Genomic DNA, 19480 nt, shown 5'->3' with positions numbered 1-19480 from the left:
TAAATTGTGATAATTATTACTTTTGATAATTGTGTCAGGTGTTTTAAATTAGTCATTTAAATCTTACATTTAATCAGAACCGTATGATGACAGTTGGGGAAGACAAAGTAGCATTACTAGATTCAAGATGAGGCAGCCTGACTTGGTTTATCAAAGACCACCAAACAAACCAGCGAGCTGTTTTGTCAAATAATTGTAATTTTGTGACAAAAACAGTCTAGTTTGGTGGACTTGCATTATATACATGTTGATATGAGATGTTAAATATCTAAAGTTCATTGAAATTGTAGAAACTTGGTGATGTGTCTGATTAAAACACTGGAAGTTGCACCATTCCTTTTCTCGCTATTCTATCTAGCCGAAAAAAAAACTGTAGCAGTAGCAGATCACAGGTAGCAGATTCACAACTCAGTTCACAGTTTTTGGGAGGACAACAGGATCGATAAAAAACAGTATGGAAGGGATGTACAGGCTGTTAGGATGCTAGAATGATACAGGATGTTCTTAAGGCACTACAAACAATACAAAAAGGAAATTAAATCCCACAAACAATCAATAAACATCACCATGTACAAAGTCCAAATAATTATGTCTTAACAGATTATGGAAATCTAAAAATCTGAACAGTACAAATAAATCCAAAATATACAACTGATAACAATATACATACCTAATGGATCCCAAAAAAAACTGTAAGCAAAATATAAAAATAATCTAATTCATCACACACACACACACACACACACACACACACACACACACACACAACCTCAAATTAGAATAAGTTGAGACAGTATGGAAAACTCAAATAAAAAAGTAGTGATTTCTAAATAATTTTTTTATTTTATTTTAAACCTTTTCATTGCAGACAATACAACAAACATTTAATGTGTTCCTCTTTTTTTTAATGAACACATATTCCTATTTTGGTTCTTGCAACACATTTCAAAAAACAAGTTGAAACAGTAAATTATTTACCACTTTGTAATGTTACCACTCCATTTCACAACATTTTAAAAAATGTTTAGAGACTGAAGACACCAAGTGATGAAGTGTTTCAAGTGTAATTTTGTACCAATCTTTCTGCAAACAAGTCTTAAGTCTTCCTGGGCAACAGTACGGGGTCTTCGTTGTCACATTTTGCTCTTCAAAATGCACCACACATTATTTATTGGAGACAGGTCGGGACTGTAGGCAGGCCAGTCAATACCCGTATCCGCTTCCTCTGCAGGAAGGTCTTTGTAATGTGTATTTCTATAATTTTGTCATGTATATTGGCAAACTGGCGATCCTCTGACAATCTTGGCTTGAGCTAGACCAGGGGTGTCCAAACTCAGTCCTGGAGGGCCGGTGTCCTGCATAGTTTAGCTCCAACCTGCCTCAACACACCTGTTTCTAGAAAGCCTAGTAAGAACTTGATTAGCTAGCCCAGGTGTGTCTGATTGAGGTTGGAACAAAACTTTGCAGGACACTGGCCCTCCAGGACCGAGCTTGGGCACTCTTGGACTAGACCTTTTTTGGATGCTGCTTTTGTACTAAATCATAACTACAATCACCTTATTTCAAATTACATAATTATTTAACCAATCTACCTGATTACTTGCACTAAATTGCTCCTGTACCAACTTTTTTGAAATGTGTTGCAAGAACTAAACTAATGTAACACATTAAATAATGTTTGTTTATATTGTCTGCAATAAAATACAAGTCAAAGTTCATACATTCATTTTCTTTTCAGCTTAGTCCCTTTAATATTCTGGGGTTGCCACAGTGGAATGAACGGCCAACTTATCCAGCTCATGTTTTACGCAGCGGATGCTCTTCCAGCTGCAACCCTTCACTGGGAAACACTCATACACACTCATTCACACACATACACTACGGACAATTTAGCGTACCCAATTCACCTGTACCGCATGTCTTTGGACCTGTGGGGAAAACAGGAGCACACAGAGGAAACCCACATTAACGTGGGTAGAACATGCAAACTCCACACAGAAATGCTAACTGACCCAGCCAAGGCTCGAAGTAGCGACCTTCCTGCTGTGAGGCAACAGCACTACCTTCTGTGCGATTGCATCGCCCCACAAGTCAAAGTAAATTTAGAAATCACCACTTTGTTTTGTTTTTTTATTTGTGTTTTCCATACTGTACTACTGATTTGGGGGTATATATTTTTGTATAGAGGCACAGGGACTTGGAGAGGCATCAGATATACCAGACTTAACTCAAAGCTAATTTGGTCCAGTTTAGGTTCATGATTTCTAACGCAGAATAAATCCTGGTCTGGAGCAGGTTAGCCATGTACCATAAGTTACCAGGCAATAAAACCCAATCAAAATCAATCATCTGCCCTTTTGAGCCCAGAAACTCAAATTAACTGCATATTTACCTGGCTAAAAACTCAAACAAGAGGCAAAAATATATAGTATTAACATTTCATCAGGGATATTTAGACCATGTTTCACTTAGCAATTGTTGCATCACTAATAAAACTTTTTTATTTAAAATATATTTTCCAGACTCAGATCCTTGTACCAAATACCAGCACCTTTTGAGATGGAAAGCAAGACAGATACAGGATGAAAAATGGAACCAAAGTATGAATTTCTTAAAAAAAGAACAAAAAATGAAGCCCTTCATGTACATACCTCTAGTTATGGACACTGATTACGGCACAGTTTCAAAACAAAAAAAGAGCAAGGGATCCAAGAAATCTCGCTCTAAGAAACTGAAGACATGCATTCCAACAGACAAGAAAATATTGTCTCCTAAAGATTTATTAATGAATGACGAAAAAAGCATCCTTCTAGTGGGGAAACCTGGAGTGGGCAAGACAACAGTTGCTCTAGAGATTCTCAGACTCTGGACTGAAGAGAAAAGTCAAGAGAGTTATATGTTTTATTTTGATGAGCCACTGATGAGAGTCTTCTCACAGACTTCATATCCACAGACGTTGAAGGATCTTCTTTTTGAGAAGTACTTATCTCCGCAAAAAGAAGCAGATTATGTGCTGGAAAATATTCAGAGAAATTCAGAGAATGTTGTTCTAATTTTCGACGGTGTCATGGATGTGACCGAAAACTCTGTTATCAAGCAGCTCATGGAGAAAAAACTTCTAAAGGATGCAAAGGTCTTGACCACATGCAGGCCAGAAGCCGAGGATACAGGTTACCTGTCAGACTGGCAGTCTTATCGAGTGGAGGTTCAGGGCTTTAATCACAAATCAATATGTGAATACTTTAAATGGATGTTGGGAACAACAGATGACATGGGTGCTTTGGAAAACCCAGAGCTATTCAGTTTATGTTCTGTACCGCTGTATGCATTCATAGTAACTGCGTGCATTTCAGCAATTCCTACTAAAGAAAGGAGTAAGCCATTGACCGTTACTGAGATGTATGTCCGCATTTTTCGCTTTTGCATGAAACAACATGGAAACCAAAATGTGGAGTACTTAGATAAGTATATTGCAGACAATAAGAGGGATATCGTGAACTTAGCACAAGCCTCTTATCAAGCAATGCAAGCAAGGACTGTGAATCTGTCCAATTTGGATTATGAAGACAAATTTGTGCAAAATGCATTCTTGACAAGGCAATTTAGGAACCCATCAACAACCTCTTGCAACGTGTTTGCCTTTTTGCATAATACAATGCAAGAGTTTTGGGCAGCTCTCTTTCTCATTTTAAATCCTGATTGTATCACCAATGTCTTGAATCAATGCCGCAGCGATGAAGATGGGAAATACCTCAAATATATAATCCCGTTTTTGATTGGACTTCTCTCTGATAATCTAGTTGACCTTATAAAGTGTTTGGTGCCAGTAAAACAGATACATGCCACACGTGCCAAGTACTTTCAACAGATTATAGGTACTTTCCTCTACACTCAAGAACAGAATGAAGAGGGGGATTATGAGCAGGATGTGGAAGCTGACAACATTCTTTTTGTGTGTCGATGCCTTTATGAATATCAGTCTCCTGAGGCATGCCTAGTTTTCCTGGAAAAGCTTCAATATGAGATTGATTTAGAGGACCAAACACTTGATCCTCACCAGTGCTGTGTAGTATCCTATGTGGTTAATCAAGCTAGGCATCAGAATATTGATCTAAACCTCGAGGGTTGTAACATTACTGACCCTGGGTTGAAACTACTTCTAGGCTCATTGAAAAATTTTAAAAATCTGAGGTAATTAATCACATTTCTACTCCTTTTGATCAATGCATGGCAATTACAAGAATTATATACTGTGAAAGTATCTTTCTCCACTTTTTTATTCCTAGGTCGACAAACAGGTTGCAATCTCAGATGTGGAGAGTGGCTCTTGAAGCAGAACAGTTTTCAGATTTTGATAGCCTGCTTAGATCATTCAGCTTTGAAATGCACCTTTGCATACATGAAATACTAAATCAGAAAGTGTTTCAAAGGATAGGAGAAGTGCTTAAAAAGAAAAGATCAAACAGTGTTCATCTTTTTCTGCACGTAAAGGAAAAATTCATTACAAGACCGTTGCAGATGGCCATTTTTGAGAGTTTACCCAATATTGCAACCATTAGGTACAACCTGTTCACATTTCATTTTGTTCAACCATTTAAATCATTGCTTTTGTCAATAAGTATTCTGTATTTTTTATAGGATTTTTCCTCAGCAATTTCAAGTAGCTGTAGAAACAAAGCTCTATCTTCAAGGAGCTGTTCATGAGATGGAAACAGGTCATCGATGTGTAAGGAATCTGCTGTCAGTTTTCAGCAAAAATCCAAGAGAAAACTTTGAGGAACTTTGTAGAATTTTGCTGACACTTTATGAAGATGTGAAGAACTTGGATGTTCTCTCATTATTGCAACCTGTTTTCTATGCAATGCCACCCACATGGGTTGTACATCCTTCAACCCCGTCATTGTCACTGCTCCTCCAAACCATGAAAGTTCTAAATTTAAAGAAGCCTGCCGAACTAGATCATGCCACGTATCCGCTAAGTGAACTTAAACTATTTCTACAGTGTATTCCCTACATTACAGAAATTAGGTCAGTAAATATACATTTTTTTAAATATATTGTGATACTATTTTTAGGGATAGTTTGTTAAAATATGTATACTTTCATTTAAAGAGATATATCATCATTTTACTTTAACTCCACTTGTCCTAAACTTGAAAAGAAATTGAAATTCTGTCTTCTGTGAAACAAAGGTTTCAGAAGGTGGATAACCAAATATTAAACAGTAGCCGTGGATCCATGTAAGGATCCATGAGTATTAATTTTGGTCCACGAGTTCAGCTAAACAAATTTTAAAACAGCTTTTTTTTTTTTAATTATTGCAGGTTCAGTGCTGCTCTCAGACAATCTGATGATATCCACAAAATTGTGAAGACTGTGGCTGATCTTTTCATTCTTGCATCTGAATGTGGAGAGAAGGAACTGAAAAGGCTTTCTACAGCATGCAGTTACTCAAACTTTCCATTTTCCGGAGAAAGCAAAATTTTGCAGAGCATTTTCTTTTTAGGTCTCTTCAGCCAGCTGAAGGAACGTTCATCATGGCAGACAGTACTACTAGTACTGAAACCTATTCTAAATGTTGCCCCTTCTGTATGGACAGTGGACCTACTAAAACTAGAGAAGACATCTGTTTTTACTGAACTTCTAAAGCTTCAGGCCCTTCGAAAACCTGTAGAGCTTATGAGTGGATCATGCAAAAAAGAAAAGCTTAGGTTTTTCCTAAATTGTTTACCCTATGTTTCAGAATTTCGGTGAGTTGACTTGCTAAGTTAAAATTTACATGCTTAACATATTTTCTTTGTCACTAACGGGATAAGCCAAGTCACCTTTATTTTTGAGGTGCTTTATACAAATCAGATTGTCAAAGCAGTTTTACAGGGATGAACATACTATAATAAAAATTAGATGCAAAGCTTTATTATTGTAAATCAAGCTTGTGTAAACATTTCCTTTTGAACCACTGACTCAAACCAAACCAGCAAAGAGAAAAGTGCATAGTGACAATGTAGTTTTACCTTGATTTTACATTACTTTTACCTCTTTAGTGGAACCATGCATCATACTACAGGTTAATTTTACTGTGAAACTGCAGTCAAACTTTTTTCAGTTTTACAAAAATGTAGACTAAAATGTATTTCCAATGTGTGTGTTGGAAAATATCTTGGGAGAAACCACGTCCAGTAAAGAGACCAGTTCTTATTTGCTCAAATAAAAGATGAGGCAATTTAGCTATCAGTAGACAATTTACTTATCAGTAGCCTTGAGCATGATGAGTGTCCATCTTGGAAAAGGTGTTGATTATTGGAACAGACATGCTGTGTTTTCTGTGCAACTATGCCTTCTGACAGTCACCCAATCACCTTTCTGCAGGGGCTCTGCATCCAAAGCCTTATCTAAAGTCCTGGCTACCCTCAATTAAAGTTTGGGTGCATGTTTCTAATTCTGAAATCTTTGCAAGCCTGACTATTTTCCTGTATGAATCCCTCATCACAGATATGCACTAATAGAGAGAAACAGTAATTATTTAGAATGTTGTTCATATGAGAAGAACAACAGAAGCTAGATGAAGCTAGATGAATCAATTGTTAGTTGATTCTGACTTCCTTGTTAATTGATTCAAAGCTAGAGGTACAAACCAATAAGAAGCAGTTATGACAAAATCCAGAAGCCCACAGAATTGCAGATCACAAGAAGCATCTGTAGCCTGTTGACACAAAAATAGTTCATTCTGTTATGATGAATTACTCTCATGCCTTTCCAAACCTGTAAGATTTGTACTTCTGTGAAACAATGACAGAAGAAAAAAGTAAGATATGGCAAATTCTTTATTGCATTTTGTTGGTTTGTTTATATGGTGTCTTGCTTAATGTTATAGTAAATACAACTCATTATCTCTCTACAGCTGTGATGAGCAGTTTTTCCAGACCGTTTGTGAGGTCCTTTTAACTGACAGTGAGTGGAATCCAAAACAGATTGCTGAGCTTTTGAGATCCCTTGGTTTTAGCATATCGTTGATTGGCATGCTGTCAAGTCACCTCTGCAAAGCTGTTGGAAGTGTTTTTGAACAGCTGGAAAAAGACTGCATCTCTCTCAATCTTCTCCCTCAAAAGATCTCTTATCAAGGTTGTGCCTACCTCTTTTCAAAAGTGAGAAAGCTTAAAACCTTGAGGTAAAGGTTTTTGTGATGGAGATTCGTTGCATAATTTCAGTTTTACTTGAGCCACAAGTTGAAGTAATCATGTTCCTTTTCTTCTTTTTTTCAGAGTAAATGAAATTGCAGCTTCAAAGTTGACAAGACTGGCCAGGTCAGACAAAGAAATGCACCCTATAACTGTGGAAGAACTGTCTGTGGTTTTGTCGGACTGTAATTTGCAAAAAAGAGAACTTTGTCAGCTATTAAGCAGTCTGACTTCCCTTCTTAGAGTCTGGACAGTCCACAGCTTGAACCTTTCAGAGTGTCAAATTGAGCCTCACATGTTCATTTGTCTGCTGTGTCATCAGAGTCCCCTATCCATTAGGTAAGTGTTTAGTTACCTTTAGTCTACTAAATGCTAAAGGCATATATTTTGTAGTGTAAACGTCTTACTTTTCTTAACGTCTATTTGAAGTGTTCATTTACTCTATCAATTTAATAAATGTGTTTTATTTACAATAATTCTGTGACAACAGATTTCATGAAGACACGCTGCAACAGTTAGCAGAAGTTGTGTGTGACGCTCAAGATGAAAACCTTACACAGTTGTTCCTGGAGAAAATTGATGGCGATTTGTCACCTTGTTGTTTGTCCTGGGATGTGTTATCTTGTCTAATTCAGGTCGCCAAAAAAAAAGTGACAATAGACCTTTCAGAAGACAGATTTAATGTTCTAAACATTCCACGTCTTCTTCCTGTACTGGACAAAGTTTGTTTTAAAAGGTAAGACTCATACAGTTAGATACAGTATTTGATTATAAAAAAGTAATTCTATTGAATTTCTTTCTTGATTAAACAGCATAAGTCCACTGATGGTCAGGGCTGCACTGAAAGAGATATATGAAGAACGAGCAGGTCATCTGATTGTGAAATTAGTCCAATCTTCAGCTAACCTGATTAACCTCTGCATGAGAGAGCTGGATTCAGCTGATTGCAAAGCCCTCTGCTTTGCCCTGCACTATAGTGATGGAGTTAAGCTCAACCTCTTGAACTCTGTCATTCCAAATAATGAGACTGACAGCATTGTTAAACTCATGCACAGAGTTTCAGAACTGAGGTAAGTAGCTCAAAATATTTATTTTTTGCTCAAAAATGCTCACTTTTGCATTTCAGCCACTGCTAAACCCGCTATTTGTACTTCATTTGACTAGGGTTGATAGAAAACTGTTGTTGAACTTTCTTCACATGTCTAAGAACATGTGGAAACAAGGACATGCCCTCTTGACCGCTCTGAACAACAAGCTGGACTTCTCCTTCAGTTCTTCCCTCGACAGTGGTTTTGCTCAGGAGAAAGAGGATCTTCTAACTCTGTGTTATATGGATTGTGAAGCCATTACTTCTGCTATTGAAACATCAACATTTGAGACAGAATTAATTTTATATGACTGCCAAGCAGAGGATTCTGCACTTGAGACTCTATTCCCTGTTCTACACAAAGTGCATCTTCGGTGAGTCATCAAATATATTTACATAAATGATAGTAATAGTTTGTGCTTTAGTTTCATAGAAGGCTCATTTTTACTGTTGCAAAAATGTCTCTCAACAGCTTGGGCAAAAGCCTTCTCTGTCAGCTTGTGACATTAATTTCCAATGCCCCCATGGCTATGTCTTTGAAATGGGCATCTTCACTTTCCAAAGCACTTGGAAAAGAGCTGGACCTCAGTGACACTCCTCTTAATTACCGTACCTGTGAGTCTCTGCAGTTAGTCCTGGATTACACAGAGGATCTTACACATCTCAATCTCAGCCATTGCCAGATTACAGATGCATGCTTAGACCTTTTCCTCCCTCACCTTCACAAAATACTGACATTAGAGTGAGTATATAATCAGAAATAAGAAAAATGACCAGGCTGTTTTTAAAAAAGCTGCTAATTGTATTTGTTTATTTGTTTTTATTTTGACATTACTGATGTGTTAACCACAGTTTTTTTGCTTGTTTTTTTCAGTTTTACAGGAAATTACATAACTGACAAAGGTGTACTGAGACTACGCACAGCCTTAGATGTGAACCATTTCACAAAGGCAATATGGTAATTATGGTGTTATAGTTTAATTAACTCTATTCCACTTTTATTGAAAGAACACCTAACATCAACATATGAAATAAACACAAATTAAAATATTGCAGAGAAATATAAAATAGAGCTCAGTGTAAAGGGGGATTAATAAGACATCCTAAGATATGTTAAAAGCCTAGGAGAACATATTAGTTTTTCAGTTTTATTTTAAAGTTCAAAGATTAAAGACAAAATCACAATGCACAAAATCAACTTGCTAATTAATATTTGTTTATTCATGTGCACAGCCTTTGTGACAATCACATAACAGAGATTGGCCTCCTGATGGAAGAATCACGCTTTGAAACCCAACCGGCTAGTACGAGATGCTCTCAGAAGTACATTACAAAAGATTTGCAATCAAACAGCAAAACCGAAAAATCAATGACAGCTTTTGTTCAGGTAAACAAAGAGGAAGGAAGACATGTAATTTGTTGTGTTTATATTTCACTTGTGTTGGCTGTTAGATATTTTGAACAGCATTATGAATTGATTGACTGACTCAAGATGTCCTTGCTGCAATCTGTAGCACGATGAGCTACTAGATCAGATCCAATACTGGGCAATTGGGCAATGTAAGACCCATGCTGCTGTGACAGTTGGGTTTAGGGTCGGGGTAGGTGTAGATGTTCATAACTATTACGCCCCGAGTCTAGGGGAAACAACAATGTCATAATAAACGAAGAAAAACAAATGTGTTGGGGTGGTGGATTTCCCAAACAACCGACCCTTCGGTCGACAACCAAACTCACACACTCAGTTGAGGGTATATATGAATAGATTTATTATAGAAAAATGTGGTTAATATAAATAAGCATCTCTTCAGGGTGACCACAGGCCAAAATAACAAACAAAAGAATCTATAAAGTAAATACACTAAATTACCTATTACTATTTAAAGAAAAATACAAAAAGTTTACCTTACTCCCTAAACATAAACATAGTCAAAAGTAATCAAATAAATAGGCAGGCCATCCCTACACGCTCAAATTCTCAAAATATTTTAACGTATGAGGAACATCAGTACAATATTGGTTGTTGGTCGTCGGCCGGAGGGGTGAGGGAAACCCAGGAGCTCCACTCCAAACACCGAACGCAGCAGAAATTAGCTCCCCGAACCCTACCGGAAGCTCCTTCTTATACATGCCTCCAGCAGCCAATCAGAACTCAAGGTCACGCCAGTATGGGAGCCTATGGAATAACAGAAAAACAACAAGAAGGCGGGACAAAGAAAAAGGCATGCAATTGGCAATAATAAATAAATAAATAAACTTCAGTCGTAACAATAACACACAATGTAATTGGTAATTTATTAATTAATATAAATAATTCTCATTTCTACCCACAACTGCTCACGCATACACGTCCATTATGTATTGGACCTGATCGAGTATGTCATCATGCTACTGGTTGCAGCGAGGACACAGCTTCCTCTCCCCGGATGATAGGCACTTGTATTGAGTCACATGTTTGGGGGTCCAGCATATTGAAGCGGTGTTCGCGGACAGCTCATGCCTTCACTGCAAGGACATGTCCACAACTGCAAAAGGGACCACCTCTGCTGTTCTCTGCAAGCCGGTTAACACTCAGGCAGGCATGAGGATTACAATGGGGGCTAATCTGTCGCCTTCAGGCTAGTGGATCCCTCGCTTCTCCACAGTGCACTTCATCCAGGCTTCAGGAGAGTGTGATGGTTCATCCTCTGAAATGGCTGCACTCTCACTTGATGACACCGGGGACCAGATGTCCATCGCGACATCGTAGGGTGTGCTGTCATGTTCTGTTGACAGTTTAGATCAGCTTCCTCCTTCTGGGCTGGTAAGCAAAGCTCGGGACTTCGGATTGAACATGATGACTGTGCTTTTCTGGGCTGCTTCGACAGTGGGACTGGAGGTGAAAGCCATCCCAGCCCCACCACTGGACCGACTAGATAGGTGCTATATGGTACCTAACAAGAGGGCCAGACCCTCTAAGACCCCCATCCCCTTCTCCCGGGAGGTGCTGATGAGCTCACGCAGGCGTAAAGGGCAGATTTCTCTGATGGTGGAGCAGCCAGGGGGTATGAAGCTATCCCACAACTGAGCTAGAATAATTTCAGAGGCTTCTGGGGCATATGGCATCTGCAGCCGCTGTCATGCTGCTCTTATTGCTTCATATAAGACCACTTTATCATTGGCTTCATGATCTGGTCCTCAGATGGCCATGACGCGTGAGGACATACCGTGTGATCAACACACCACTCTGTTGCCGCACCTTCAGTGCTTGGAGGGACCTTGCTTTTCTATGGGCTGGGGTGCCCTTAGAACAAGTGTCTAAGCATGTTGTCGTCACCACAGATGCTTCCAGCACGGGCTGGGGAGCCATCTGCAATGACCATGTAGCTGTGGGTTCATGGACCAGATCCCAGTTGCATTGGCATATCAATTGCCTGGAGCTGTTGGTAGTGTTCCTTGCTCTCCACCGGTTCCGACCGATGCTGGAGTGGCAACACGTGCTGGTCAGGACGGACAGCACGACAACGTTGTCGTATATTAACCACATGGGGGGTATACGCTCCCGTTGCATGTTTCCGCTCGCTTGCCATCTGCTTCTCTGGAGTCAGATGCTGATGAAATCGCTGCACGCAATTCATATTCCAGGCTAGCTCAACCATGCAGTTGATGTGCTCTCACGCCAGCTTACATTACCGGGAGAATGGAGACTCCACCCCAATTTGGTTCAGCTGATATGGGAGAGCTTCAGGGAAGCCCAGGTAGACCTGTTGGCTACTCAAAAAAAACATCCATTGCCTGTTGTTTTATTCCTTGACCAAGGCCCCCTTCAGCACGGATGTGCTGGCTCACTGTTGGCCCTCGGACATGCAAAAATATGGATTTCCCCCAGTGAGCATGTTTTTTTTAGTTTCTTTGTTTGTTTTTTGTTTGTTTTTGTAGTTTGCTTCTCTGGCCCAACCGAGCTTGCCAGATTAGCATTGTGTTATCTTTCCTTCAGAATAGGTTGGAGCCTAGGCTGTCACCCTCCACACTGAAGGTTTAGTTGCTGCCATCTTCGCTCACTATGATGCAGTGGATGGCAGCACACCTGGGAAGCATAATCTAATCATCCGGTTCCTCATCCAGTTCCTTCCATGCTGTCTTGTATGCGCTCTGCGCTGTTATGTGGACCGCACTCAGAACGTAAGATCTTCTGAGCAGCTCTTTGTCTGTTATGGTGGTCAGCAGAAGGGAGGTGTCATACCAAAACAGTGGTTGACCGAGTCGCCCGGGAGTGAGTGTCACCCGGGAGTGAGTGCACTCAGCAAGGACTGTAGCCTTCAACAGTAGCTAAATTTCTAAAGCACTCTCCTAATGACTCCAGCACCAGCGGAGCTCATAGACATTCATTGACCCGTTTTCTGACTTGTTTAGCATACTCCCATTAGTGTCTCTCCTAGACGCATGTCTCCATTCCCTCCTTTAGGGATCATGGGTTACTGACATAACAAGGACGTTGTACTGGTAGGTTTTCTTGCTGCCATTTATCTTTGCCTTTTTTCCACATCTTTTTCTTTTCTATGAAATTTGAATAGTAAAAGTAGACATTAGAGTGCAGAAAAAACTGAAATCTTCAGGTCATGCTAATTCAATACAGTTCTGATGAGGGCAACATTAATATTTGAGAATAAACAAACTTTGATGTGAAAAAAATGAATGAGCAAAACTGTTTCTTTGTAAAATGTAGTCGTTTTTCAGTGCCTACCATGAGTAATCAGTTAACAACTTGCAAAAGTTGTGTTATTCTTGAAATGTGTAGTAAAACATTTGAAAACATTTTTAAATCTCTTACTTCATAGAGGGAAGATACTGTAAAGGAGTTTGAACCTGAAATAGCTGTAATTAATGGCGAGATTTCCTATAGGTGAGTAAAGAATGTCTTTTTTTTATATTCATAATTTCAAATTCAGGCGAGGCAGTGGCGCAGTAGGTAGTGCTGTCGCCTCACAGCAGGAAGGTCACTGGGTCGCTGGTTCGAACCTCGGCTCAGTTGGCGTTTCTGTGTGGAGTTTGCATGTTCTCCCTGCCTTCGCTTGGGTTTCCTCCGGGTGCTCCGGTTTCCCCCACAGTCCAAAGACATGCGGTACAGGTGAATTGGGTTGGCTAAATCGTCCATAGTGTATGAGTGTGTGTGTGTGGATGTTTCCCAGAGATGGGTTGCGGCTGGAAGGGCATCCGCTGCGTAAAAAACTTGCTGGATAAGTTGGCGGTTCATTCCGCTGTGGCGACCCCGAATTAATAAAGGGACTAAGCCGACAAGAAAATGAATGAATGAATTTCAAATTCATAATTTAAAATATATTTTGGTATATAATACTTTCTTAAAATCTCCTTAATTTGTATTGTAGGTTTCAGTGTGAATCAGAAGGCTTTTTCATGTGCGGCGCAACTGGACTTGTGTTTGGAATGAAAAGCAGTGGATGTGTAGAGTACAGTGTAGTTCACTGGGATCCCTATCACCTCATCAACACTCGCTATGAGCCTGCCGGACCTCTGTTTGATATCAAAACCCCTGCAGGAGAAATCTATGAACTTCATCTCCCACACTGTGAAACACATGGTAAATGACAACACTAGTTACATTGGCAGTAAATACAAAACCTGTATTGAAAAAAATTATAAAATGTAAAAATAACACTTTTATAAAGCTCCCTCGAAATTAAAATACAGATTTTTAGATGTTAGTATCAGTATGTTAGGGCTCTATTTTGACGCTTTCAGGGCGTGTCAGAACGCATTTTTGCTAATTTAAGGATGGGAAAATCCGCTTTGCGCCGTGGCGCATGGTCTAAAAGGGTTGAGTTCATTTTTTTAATGAGTTATAGGTGTGTTTTGAGGATAAACCAATTAGAGTCTCAGTTCCCATTCCCTTTAAGAGCCAGCTGCGTCGCGCCATAAGCACATTCGCTATTTACAGGATGTAAAGTAAGTCTAAGTGGAAAAACTGAGCATTTCACTAGCAAACAGTTAACAGTTTCTTTAACAGAAAACTGTTAAACAGAGCATCTACTGCAAGGGAATGAGAGATAATGGATCTACTTTCACTTTCGCTCTTGGATATAGAAACCTTTACGCACAGACATCAATTAGTCTATAAATAATTAATTGCGTTTTTTTAAGCGCAAATATTCATTTCAAAACTGTTTCTAAATTCAGTTCTAATTTGCAGCAAACGAATAAATGAACAATAATAACGAAGTGTGTTCAAAAACCTGAGTTATACCCTAAAACACATGCTGTGCCCCATATGGTCTAAAACCTGACAGGTGGGCAAATCTAAGCTTGTTTTAATAAAAAAATCTAAATATGGATATAATAAATAATGCTGCTAATATTAATAACATTATACAAAAGCGAATGGTTATGAATGAACTGTAAAAGCCTCCCGAGATGAAGAAGACATAAAAGCAGTGATTTTTCATATTTATGTAGGCTATGTTTTGTAATATTTTAATCCTTTGTATTTATATCCTATATCTATTCTTATTATATCCTATATATATCCTTAATATTTACATTTTTTCATATGTAAAGATATTTGCCTATTGCTCTCTTGTGCATATTAAGCAGTGTGTAAGCGAGGCGCAACTTAGCGCTGGAGTTTAGACCGGGTTTGTTTAGGTCTAATGAAAAATCTATTTTAGTTTCTCAAAATAGCAACGCGCCAGCAGTGCGCCTCAGAACGCCTTACATTTTAGACCAAAACACCTATGGGCGCACATATGAGCGCTAATGCATTTACTATTCAATCAGCGTAGCGCAACACCTCAAAACGACTCTTGCGCCAAGCTAAAACTAGCAAAAGACTATTGTGCCGCGCCTTGCGCCACATTGCGCCACATTGCGCCAGGTGTATGATAGGGCCCTTAGTCTTAAGGATATCTACAGTATAAGCTAGTGTACCCAAAACAGTAACAAAATTCACATTAAAAAATATAAACCAAAGCTTGCAGTTTGTCACTTCTGCTCAAATGGATCAATGATCACCTCATACTTTAGTTTCTCATCAAATCTTCTGACCAACTCTCGTTTTTGACATGACCCAGCCACCCCCATGCAAGACACTTCTTATTTGCTTTTCATTTCGATGCGCTTAAGCTCAATTGCTCTCACTAGCAGAGCTGATAAAAACGAAATGCTTTTAGCTGTTTTTTGAACAAGGGAGGGACTGCAAGATGTCCTGTCCTGTCTTCATGTTTCAGCTGTATATAGTCAGGTTATAATATAGTTTTAGTTTGTGGTAAATTCATGGGTAAAATAAGGAAAAGAAGCCTTTCTTCACAATTTGAGCTTGTTAAAACTTTGCATTGTCTTTCGACTTGGTTAAAAAATACTAGATACTAGATAAGAACTGTTGTCAAACAAATAATTTAAAAACCTCTAAATTGTTTCCTTAAAGTTTGATTTCCACTTAAATTAGACAATTAAGGTGGGTTTAGTTGGTCATAAATTTATCTATTTAATGTAAAGTAAAATGTAATGAATGTATTTATATAGCGCATTTATTGTGTATGGCGATACACCCAAAGCTCTTCATACCACCGCCACTGTGCAGCATGCATTTGGATGATGCGACCACAGCCACAGGACAACAGCGCCAGTGTGCTCACCACACACCAGCTATAGGAAGAGTGGAGAGACGGTGATGAAGCCAATTTGGTAAATGGAGATGATTGGGATGCCATGATGGGTAAGGGCCAATCAAGGGAGTTTGGCCAAGACACTGTTTACGAGAAGTGCCATGGGATTTTTAATGACCACAGAGAGTCATGAACTCAGTTTAACATCTCATCAAAAAGACGCATATACTGTATTGGTTTAGTGATGTTTATTGTTTACTGTAAATATGTTTTCACAGCCTTGATATAGTAACAAATTTTGTTCTTGTGTCTTTTTCTTTGTCTACAGTTGATGCAATAGGAAATATTTCAGTGATTCATATGCACAACAAGGACTCTCGGGAGTTCCTCTCTCCATTTAAAATTTCAAAAACGCATGTAGCTGTAAATATCTCTGGCTTATCTACCTATGGCACTGTGTATGAGAATGATGAACAAAGCAGAAGCATCCGTGGACAAGTGCTCCTGTTTCATGAACCTGATTTGTCAGAAGCACTGCAAAGACTGTGGGTTTTCCTATTGCCAGGAAACGTACCACTCTCAGAGGTCAGACCTCATTTAATTTGTACTTCTTGTGTTTGTATTTAAATTGTAATAAACACCCACATCTTCTTGTTTGATCAACAGATAAAAGCTCAACAACAAGAGTATGTGTATATCCAGACCACCTCTGACTGAAAACTAAAGAAAAATGCAAAGTACACACTGATCTCTAAAAAAGCCACAAGAGTCCAACCAAAGGTAACTAAATTTAGAGATTGTTCGTCTCTGACATTTGTATCTCCATCTAGTAGGTAAAATATGTTTGTTTCAGAAGAGAATCTGAGTTATATACAGTGTCCAGTATATAGAATATGAAAAATGTGTATTTCGCTAACCTTAGAAAATGTTCTTTAGGGAAAAGTATTTGAACTCTTGCATGCTGGTAATTACCATCCTGCATTTGAGGTCTTTTTTGATAAAGATGTTACTGAACTCCGAATTAAAATTCAGCGTAAAATGAAAGAAAGCAATAAGATTACCTTTAAAACTGCATGGAACCGCTGGATAACTCTCAAGAAAAGCACAAGTAAGTAAGATTTAGTTGTTGTTTGTTCTTTGCACACTGTAAATAGCATTTAAAGTTAAAACATTTTCTTGTGTAACCTTAGATAAAAACACACACTCGACAGCTGAAGAACATTCAATCCTTGGAGGTACAACAATATTTCACTTAAGCATACAGATTTTTTTCTGAAGTTCATTGGAGAATTTAACATTTGTGATAATCATTTGTCTAGAAAATAAATGGATATCCGATCTTGGTGAAATCATGGAGGATCTTAAAATGGATGATTTCAAGAAGCTCAAGAATTTAATGCGTCAAACTAGCAAAAGGACTCCTATTCCTTCAATGAGACTTGAAAAGGAGGAGGACAGATGTGAGGTGGCGAATCTAGTTGTTAAGACATGGGGATTTAAGGAATCAGTGAAAGCCATTCGAGAGTTCATGAAGAAGCTGCCTCGCAACGATGAATTTGTGACTGACCGACTGAAGCCATATGTGACTCTATTTAGCCTTGAGGTTAGAGGCTGATCACAGACCAGGCAATCAGACCGTAAACAGACCTCAATATTAAAGCACTTTACCTTAACACTCAACAACAGATTTCCTCAGACTGGCATTATATCAAATCATGAATTGTTTTTTGGTTACTTCAACTTTAAATTATAAGTATATGTGTGGTTTTGTAATTGATTTGTAAATAAATGTTTGAGTTAGTTGCATGTACAACTTTGCAAACAACACAAAATGATTTTTCCTGAGGCATTATATACTGTATATATATTTATATGAGAAAATTGTGCTAAGAGTTCATTGATTATTTTTGTATTGTTTGGTCATGAAAATGGAATGAAAAGGCAATGATTAAATAAAAGGTTAATAAAGGGAATAGCAGAAACTTTGCATGCATTTAAAAAATCTGAATAAAATAAACAGTTCAGACTTTAAAGGTAACAAACTTTTAAAAAAATAATGCACTTTTGCATTTAATCTAAATTTTGCCTTTCACTTGTGCTAACCATGGCATATTTTAATAAAACTTATCTTTATAGAAAATTTTGGATCATACCACAACCATCTAAATCAGGGGTGTCAAACTCAATTCCTGGAGGGCCGAAGCCCTGCACAGTTTAGTTCCAACCCTGCTCCAACACATTTACCTGAAGGTTTCAAACAAGCCTGAAGGACTCAATTAGTTTGATGAGGTGTGTTTAATTAGGGTTGGAACTAAACTGTGCAGAGCTGCGGCCCTTTTGGAACTGAGTTTGACACCTGTGATCTAAATCATTTATAATTTGATCCAAACATTATTAATGAGGGCAACATGGTGGCTCAGTGGTTAGCACTGTAGCTTGCTAAGTGGTGGTCGAATAAGCTAAATTGGGTGTTGGGAAGGAGTGTGAATGGGTGTTTCCAAGTACTGGGTTGCAGCTGTAACGGCATTCGCTGTGTAAAGCATATGCTGGATAAGTTTGAGGTTCGATCCACTGTGGAGACCCCTGATCAATAAAGGGACTAAGGCAAAGGAAAATGAATGAATATTACTTGGCCATAGTGTATGTGTATGAGTGTTTATGGATTTTACCTAGTACTGGGTTGCAGCTGGAAGGGCATCCGCTGCGGTTCATTTTGCTGTTGCGACCCCTGGGCCCGGTTTTTCAAAAGTAATCCACTAGGATTTTGGATAACAGATTAGATCAAATGTTGAAAATGAGTTTTTACAAAAGAAAAAAAAATGGATTACAAAATTGGATTAGATCACGTAATCCAATCTTGGTTTTGATCCAGATCAAACCTTTAGTTTGGGTTTTTCAGACCCTTTTTTGGAGGATTTGGATCACTTTGATCCAAAAAACTTGGATTAAACTGATCCCATCAGAAGGGTGGATTTAGCGTTGATTTCATGTCCAAAATGTAATGAAAACTTTAAAAAATTATTAAATAAAACTATATTTGGATCATGCAGTATCTTACGAGATATATTATTTATTCATAAGGTTTTCATTTTATTTGTTCATCTGTCAGGCTATAGTGATTATTGGCTTTAACGTATTTAGCCTTTCAGTATAGGCCTACAGCAAAATAGAAAGAGTTTGGCTTCATAAAACAATCCCCCAAACAGCTGTCAAAATTTACCAAAAACAATACATTTTATTCTGTTACTAACTGATATATATATATATATATATATATATATATATATATATATATATATATTCATCACAATGGAAAATATTTTTGTGTTTAGAATATTTATTAGTGATGCATGCAATGATTACAGAATAAAAATAAAATGCAAAGAATGGCAATGCCTGATTTTTAAAATCACTTTCAATAATTGCAAAAAGAGACTGGGCAGAAGCTCAGCTTTATCTGGCAAAGGAACAGCTGACTCTGACCAAACTGCAGCAAACCAAGACCACACTTGAGATCTGCCTCCTAAAGATTACGCTCAGACAAGCTGCTCCCTCCACATCAGATGAGGAAGTCTGACATTATTGTGGAGGTTTCAACATTGTCTTTTTTTTATTCA

General features: G+C 38.3%; 1 protein-coding gene across 4 annotated transcripts; it reads left to right on the top strand.

The window, feature by feature from the left end:
- The first annotated feature begins 2803 nt into the window (after window positions 1–2803).
- Window positions 2804–17098, top strand: LOC101885004 (uncharacterized). 4 transcript variants are annotated; one of them, XM_073908410.1, is made up of 19 exons: window positions 2804–4191; window positions 4287–4559; window positions 4639–4726; window positions 5325–5750; window positions 6902–7168; window positions 7263–7304; window positions 7422–7517; window positions 7669–7914; window positions 7991–8248; window positions 8343–8639; window positions 8738–9007; window positions 9140–9223; window positions 9499–9652; window positions 13083–13147; window positions 13632–13843; window positions 16192–16448; window positions 16530–16643; window positions 16800–16971; window positions 17054–17098. In XM_073908410.1, exons 3-17 carry the CDS (start codon window positions 4701–4703, stop codon window positions 16578–16580), a joined length of 2751 nt encoding a protein of 916 aa, XP_073764511.1. In that variant the 5' UTR covers window positions 2804–4191; window positions 4287–4559; window positions 4639–4700; the 3' UTR covers window positions 16581–16643; window positions 16800–16971; window positions 17054–17098. The 4 variants fall into 4 exon arrangements, with proteins under 4 accessions (XP_073764511.1, XP_073764512.1, XP_073764510.1 ...); XM_073908411.1 differs by having other exon boundaries at window positions 7263–7517; window positions 8738–8880; XM_073908409.1 differs by having other exon boundaries at window positions 7263–7517.
- Window positions 17099–19480: the final 2382 nt, after the last annotated feature.

The sequence above is a fragment of the Danio rerio genome, chromosome 7 (assembly GCF_049306965.1).
Source record: "Danio rerio strain Tuebingen ecotype United States chromosome 7, GRCz12tu, whole genome shotgun sequence".
NCBI lineage: Eukaryota > Metazoa > Chordata > Actinopteri > Cypriniformes > Danionidae > Danio > Danio rerio.
This window is presented reverse-complemented; position numbering and strand designations above follow the sequence as displayed.